This window comes from Monopterus albus, unplaced genomic scaffold (genome assembly GCF_001952655.1).
Source record: "Monopterus albus unplaced genomic scaffold, M_albus_1.0 scaffold235.1, whole genome shotgun sequence".
Lineage (NCBI taxonomy): Eukaryota > Metazoa > Chordata > Actinopteri > Synbranchiformes > Synbranchidae > Monopterus > Monopterus albus.
Genome location: NW_018128115.1, coordinates 1,059,564 through 1,066,013, shown reverse-complemented (window position 1 = coordinate 1,066,013; position 6,450 = coordinate 1,059,564). Strand labels below are relative to the sequence as shown.

The window sequence follows — 6,450 nt, the reverse complement described above, 5'->3', positions numbered from 1 at the left end:
AGAACATTAGCCAGGTTGGCCACTGGTGGGTTTACTGGCCTGTGCAGAGCAGAAGGGGGGGGGTCAGGCTGTGACGCTGTATGTGGTTTGTTCATGAGAAGGAAAATGAAGGTCAAGGAATGAAATTGTCGTTAAATGTGATCATTACTTTGAAATACGCTGCCTTTGAATTGATTGTTAAAGGTCTTTGACTGCGATTCTGTTTTTATTCAGTCACATCTCTGGCTTCGTTTATTTTTTCAAATTGAAAAAGATTTTTGTTAATAGTTTTAAAGTTGACCAAAGCTGTGAGAAAGTGCAGAGTAAACAAACGTTATGAACAGAATTATAACATGACGGATAAGACTTGTAAAATTCAAAAGCCTTTTAAAGAAGACACGTCGCTTTAAGATTCACTTCATAATGATGATAAATTATTGATACTTTAATGATTTCATGTTTTTTATTTAATCGCTGCTGAATAATAATCACCTACTGCTGATGTTTGATGTTGAGTTGCTTAAATCATTGACTTTTTTGTGTTTATATCATCAGTTGTAATAAATCGATGTTTGTGTGAACAAAAGAAAGACGTTTATGTGAAAAATGAGTGTGTGTGTGTGTGTGTGCCAGGCGTGTGCACAGCTTCCCCTGCAGCAGCTGGACGTCCTGTCCCATTGGCACTGGAACCAAAGTGGCGGTCTGTTAAAGGTCTGCGTCACATCTTCACTCTCTCCATGTTGAATCCAAATCTGTACAGGTTGTAAAAGGCCTTCACGTCATGTTGGAGTGTGCACCTGTTAAATATATTTATTTGAAAAGAGGAATAAATATTTCTAGACATCACTGAACTGTGGTTGGTTTTTGACAATGAGATCAACACGTTTGTTTTAATCCAGCAGAACTTGTCATTTTATTAACGATGCTCCTTTTTGTGTCGACATGTCACAAACCTAAAGACTCAGCATCCAAACATCTCGTTCAAACCTAGAAAACCTCTTAGAAATACAGAGTCGACACTTTTTTCTCAGCCTCGTTGCAGAAACTTCGACACTGCAAAACAAAATCCACTTGAACCAGAACTTGATGATGGGTTGAATCGTTTAAATGATTTATTTTTCCTGATGACAGTATTGAAATTTAAACCTGTTGGTTTTATACAGTTCTGGGAATCTGCATTTATTCAGATTTAACATTAACAAATATACTTAAGTGCAATTAAGACTCAACCCCAACATTAAATAACTTGGACGTGCATGTTTTGAGGTGTTCATCAAAACAACAGTGTATGGCAGGTTAATAATGACGTAACAGTGCTGATTTTATTTATTTTTACTTTTACAGATTAGATGTTTAATTTCATAGGATGTTTAGTTTCTTGTTAAAAAATAACCGGGACATTGTGTTGATTATCAGTTTGTGCTACAAGCTGCTGTCAAACTTTCATACTTTTTAAAAACATTTTAAATTAATTTATTATTATTATTAATTTAATTAATCATACTCTATGGAAGAAAGGTCTGACGTGAACCTACGTAGTGAAACGTTTTGTAATGCAGTGGAAGCTACTGGACAAATCCTCCGACCTGACTCGGACCACGGGCCGGGGACCTTTGCTGCCCCCTGGTGCATGAGCTGTGCACCACACCTGCCAAGACACGGCAGTAAACACCTGTTTCACCTGCGTCTCTGCATCTTGCACCGAGTATGAAGGAGGCCTTAGAGAGAAGCACCTTGTATTCACGATAGGAAGAGAGACTGGAGGCCTTATCTCGTATTATTATCTCATATCTCAGCTTATTGTCTTCTTGTACCACGACATGTAGTACAACTGGGACGTTTCGCAACCCAACTGGGAATCATCCCTTTTTAGGATTTCCTCAGTATCGCGTCAAAAAATGGCGCGTAAGTTGCATCCAACACGGACTCACTGTAACGTCATACTTTGTTTCTGTCCACACAAGCCAGTTTATGTTTAGTGGGTCATGTCACGTTTTCAAACGGCTTTATTAAACCTCATATCCATTCCATCATATATGAAGCCTCAACGTGCATGTAAATCAGGCGCCGCCGACGCTTCTCTGCTCCACAAGATCCCAATGTCCAGAAGTCGTAATTATGAGACAATAATAAACGTTACAAACAACATGGACTCCAGTCCAATGTTTACCTTTTGGAACATGACGTAGGCCGAATCAGCCCCTGGATGACCTGACAGCTGCGGATGCATTAGAAATAAAACCTGATGATTCTATTTCGGAAGCATCCTGCACCACACATCTGTTATAAGTCATGATTATAACACAAGGGCTCGGTGCACATTTACACAAACTACAGTTTAATGTAAATAAAAATAAAATATCTTGTGAAACACTTGGAAAAGTGATCAAAGGAATCACAGTCACGTGGAGCATCAGCTGACCAGCTGAAGTTGGACTAATTCTTTCCACCAACATTAAAAACTTGTGTCATGTGTATTTGACTACTTGAGTCATTTCCCCAGATGTTTTAGACACGTTGTCACAACATTGTCCTGGAGGGTTCACGCACGGTGCGCGCTCTGGCTGTTACCATGTGATGCTCAACAGACTGAGTTGCCATGTTGGGGCTCAGACTTTCTACAGTTCTGAGCCATTCCAAGGCTTGTTCTGCCTCCACCTGCTGATGAAGCCCACGTCATCTGGGCAGAGGTGACTGCGTCCTTTCTGATGCTTATTCAGCTGTTCAGTTTGTTTTTAGAAGCCTACGGCGACATCCACGTCTACAAATGGAAATGTTTAGAGCTCGGTCAGTGGGACTTTGGACGAATATGAAAAAATATACAAAAACATTTACAGACAACACGTCAGTTCTGTCCACAACACACGGCCTCCCTCAGCCAATCAGCATGATTGTCACTGCATTGTCGTTAAAGATCATGATCCACATGCAACAAAAGCTCTAAACATTTACTGTTATCTGCTCCATCACTGGAGGCTTTAACAACCTGGATGTAATCTGTGTAAGGACCCTGTTGAACTTCCTAACCTCCACAGACCTCTACCAATAAACCACTAATCGGTGGCAAAGCGAGAGTGATGCTGTACAGAGACGAATCACGGGTAAGGGTGGAGTTCTCCTCCTCCGGCGGCGGTCACACGCTGCTCGTCGCCGTCTGTGTGCACAGTGAAGCTGCTGTGGCGGCTGCTCCAGTCGTAGCAGTCGGAGGAAAGACTGTCGGACAGAAACAGTCTGTCAGTTGTTTTAAAGGAACAGTTGGACATTTGGGGAAATACGAAGGTCGATACCAAATGGACGTGTGAATGTGAGTGTGTCCATGTTCCGTTAGCCTGTCCCCACCCTCTGACAGCTGTGTGTATATATACATATAGAGACACATTATTATAATGATATAATTATATACATACATATCTTTTATATAATGGGGAAATGCTCCTGTTAGTGCGGCACCTCTAAAGCTCAACAATTCACACCTTATATTAGGTGTGACATAGAAACAGGAGACTTCAGTGAAACACCCGTGGACAGGGCCAGGGGGCTGTGTCCCGTCTCCAGTGGTTGTGCTAAGCTGCTGCCTTATGTTTAACAGAATGATGAGAGTGCTTGTTTGTCCCCCACTGACATGTTTCACATCATCGGTTGTAAAAAGAAATATTGATCATCACTGTTTTAATTAATCCAGAACAACACCACAGATGTGCAACTTAGGTGCTCGTACCTCGCCGACATATTCTGGGGAGGAATGCTCCAGGCCAGGTCATCGTCGCTGTCGTACCGGCGAGGGTTGTCGAAGAAGTATCCTCTGGAGGAGAGAACGTGGTTTGGGATCCCGGCAGTGCTCTGTGGAGGCAGAGAGTCGTTATTATCATCTTCATCAGACACCAGTGGCCTGTCGATTGGCTCGGGGTGAGGAGTCTTAAATGCAGACTGTAACAGTTCAAACAGGTTTTTACAGCGGAGCCACACAAACGCACTGTTTTGTGCTGCTGCTGTTTGTTTTCCAAAATGACCCCATAAGCCAAACATGATCATTAAAGATGTCCTCCACAAGTGTTGACACACATAAAAATATTCACCTTTGAATATTAATTTGTGTAACTGGACCATGATTGGCCCCACGCTAGCTGTGATGTCATCAGTCCTGCGGATACTTTGAAACTCAGCTTCATTCTGCACAGTGAAGTTGACATCACAGTGCATTTCCTAATGTGAAATGTTGTAGTAAAGTCCATTTCCTGTTTGTTTTCTTTGTATCTGTTATAAAACGCCACCTGCGGAGGTCATGTGACCTTGCCTGGTGGACTGACCTTGTCCTGAGGCGGCCGTCGGACCCTGAAGTCGACTCCCGGTCTCCCCGCATGCCTAAGTGTCCCTGAGCAAGACACTGAACCCCGAATTGCTCCTGGTGGCTTGACTAGCGCCGGTGCATGGCAGCTTGTCGTCATCAGTGTGTGAATGTTGTGTGTGAATGGGTGAATGGTGTATCATCTCTGTAAAGCGCTTTGGCCAGTGCAACACACTGTGAGAAAGCGCTATATAAAATACAGTCCATTTACCATGATTACACCTATGGCAAGTTATAAGTCCGCCACAGCCATCACCTGGTCGGAGACGTTGTACCAGTCATAGTCAAAGGAGTTGATGGTCTCGATGTCGGTGAGGGCGAGCACCACCAGGTTGTAACAGGCTCGAGACGCATACAGCAGCACCACCATGATGCCGATCAGAGTCACCTGACACACCGACGTCCCCTGCACACACAGGTGTTACTCCTTATAGTTCACTTTGAAATGTATATCTCTGATGTAATATTTACAAGAGGTTTTTCAGTCATGGAAAACCTGGAATATCCTGTTCAGTCTGGTGTCTGGAAAGCTCTCTCTAAAGGATCCTGACTTTACCTTTGACTCCAGGTAGATGTTGGCCAGCGACATCTTGGCGACCTTGTAGAGGCAGATGGACAGCGAGATGGCGCAGAGCACGAACAGGCTGTCGTTGATGGTGACCCTCACCAGGACAATGGTCTTGACATCGGCAGCGACCCTTTTGACCATCAGGGCACAGACCAGGTTAACGACCAGGAAAAGTAGACTGACGCCCAGGAAGACCAGGTACAGAGGAAGTCTGTGGGAGGAGAGAGCTGGTCTAGTATTCATCCAAGTTCCATCTACGATTCAACCCATAGTTGTGCACCAACGCACCATCTACGATTCAACCCATAGTTGTGCGCTAACACGGAGGCAATAAAGGCCTAAACAGTCACTGGTTCCACATCAGATCCTCAGTTTCACTTTAATGTTTGGTCTAGTTTATGGCAGAATAAACAAAATTACCTGTACTTCAGTAGTGCAGGCGTGTACTTGGACTTCGCCTTAAAGTATACCTGTGAATGATACACACAGGTTAGTTCAGAAACAGCCTGGTTTCAGACATTGGAGTCAAAGTCCCCATCCAGTGGTTTGTTCAGTGTTCAGATAGGACTGGTGCTGTGGCCTTTGATGGCGGATCAATAAGAGGGACACTAACGACGGGGACATCTAGCCTGGCTTGTCCGTGGAAAATAGTGACAACTGTAACCAAAATGATGACAAATGTAGATGAGGTCGGCACAGCCCAGTCCAAATCATGTTGTACACACTGCCCTCAGGTGTTTCTGTTTGGGTCTCGGTTTTTGATGATTAATTCCTGCTTGTCACAATGGATTTTTGAATTCGGGTCCATGAGACCTCTGCTCTCAGTATTTAAACCTCAGAGCGCGATGTACGTCACCTTTTCCACACCAGATTCGGGGGTCTGTACCTGACAGGGTCTGTACCTGACAGGGTCTGTAACAGGACGACGTTTCAAGGTGAGAGAGGAGCCAGGGCTTGAACCTCTCTCTAGCTCTTCTCATTCTTTAGACAATAATAATTTCTCGTTTTCTGTGCAACGTTATTATGGATTACCGCCGACCACTAGCTCGTTTCTCCACCTTCAGCTTTTGATTTCCGTGATCAAACACGTCATATTAACCACTTCTGTTCCAGCCCTCTGACGGACAGCAGCGTTTCTGCTGAGAGGTGTTTGGAGGGCATTGGTTCAGAAGGTTTGGAGACACGACTGCAGGCTGTCCATGGAGATGTCCTGTGTGAGTGCTCAGAGCCTGCAGCTCAATCGATCCATTTATTCCTGAACTCATTAAAGAAACAAGACACCCCGGTGTTTGTTTGGAAAGATAACCAGCAGTGTGCCAGCTCAGCTCTACAGGGACACGTGGTTCCACTCTAGTCTGAATAGAAATGTGTTTTTATTGTCTGAGCTCTTCAGAGCCCCCCAGCAGCTGTGGATGAATGGGTGAAGAGGAGAGGCAGCTGCTGCGCTGATCACAGTCACCAGCTCACAAAACACCGAAAAGCAACGTATTTAGTTTAGTTTGAGGATTTGTTGGCCATTTTGAATTGAGCTCAGAGATCTGTATTGATATTCATTCCT

General features: G+C 44.1%; 2 protein-coding genes across 2 annotated transcripts; both read right to left on the bottom strand.

The window, feature by feature from the left end:
* Window positions 1–1,456: 1,456 nt before the first annotated feature.
* LOC109971813 (integral membrane protein GPR137B-like) lies at window positions 1,457–4,538 on the bottom strand. The gene is made up of 4 exons (XM_020620298.1): window positions 4,525–4,538; window positions 4,287–4,329; window positions 3,698–3,819; window positions 1,457–3,192 (listed from the first exon to the last, which is right to left on the bottom strand). Exons 1-4 carry the CDS (start codon window positions 4,536–4,538, stop codon window positions 3,075–3,077), a joined length of 297 nt encoding a protein of 98 aa, XP_020475954.1. The 3' UTR covers window positions 1,457–3,074.
* Window positions 4,539–4,545: 7 nt separating this feature from the next.
* Window positions 4,546–5,170, bottom strand: LOC109971782 (integral membrane protein GPR137B-like). Its single transcript, XM_020620256.1, has 2 exons — window positions 4,881–5,170; window positions 4,546–4,730 (listed from the first exon to the last, which is right to left on the bottom strand). The coding sequence occupies exons 1-2, from the start codon at window positions 5,133–5,135 to the stop codon at window positions 4,557–4,559; spliced, it is 429 nt and encodes a 142-aa protein (XP_020475912.1). The 5' UTR covers window positions 5,136–5,170; the 3' UTR covers window positions 4,546–4,556.
* Window positions 5,171–6,450: the final 1,280 nt, after the last annotated feature.

Coding starts and splice junctions, on each gene's coding strand:
- LOC109971813 (XM_020620298.1), bottom strand. Junction 3,820..4,286: donor GACGGCCGCCTCAGGACAAG/GTCAGTCCACCA, acceptor CTGCCTCCACAG/AGCACTGCCGGGATCCCAAA. Junction 3,193..3,697: donor CCCCAGAATATGTCGGCGAG/GTACGAGCACCT, acceptor TCTGTCCGACAG/TCTTTCCTCCGACTGCTACG.
- LOC109971782 (XM_020620256.1), bottom strand. CDS start 5,135: ATGAATACTAGACCAGCTCTCTCCTCCCACAGACTTCCTCTGTACCTG. Junction 4,731..4,880: donor ACATCTACCTGGAGTCAAAG/GTAAAGTCAGGA, acceptor CTGTGTGTGCAG/GGGACGTCGGTGTGTCAGGT.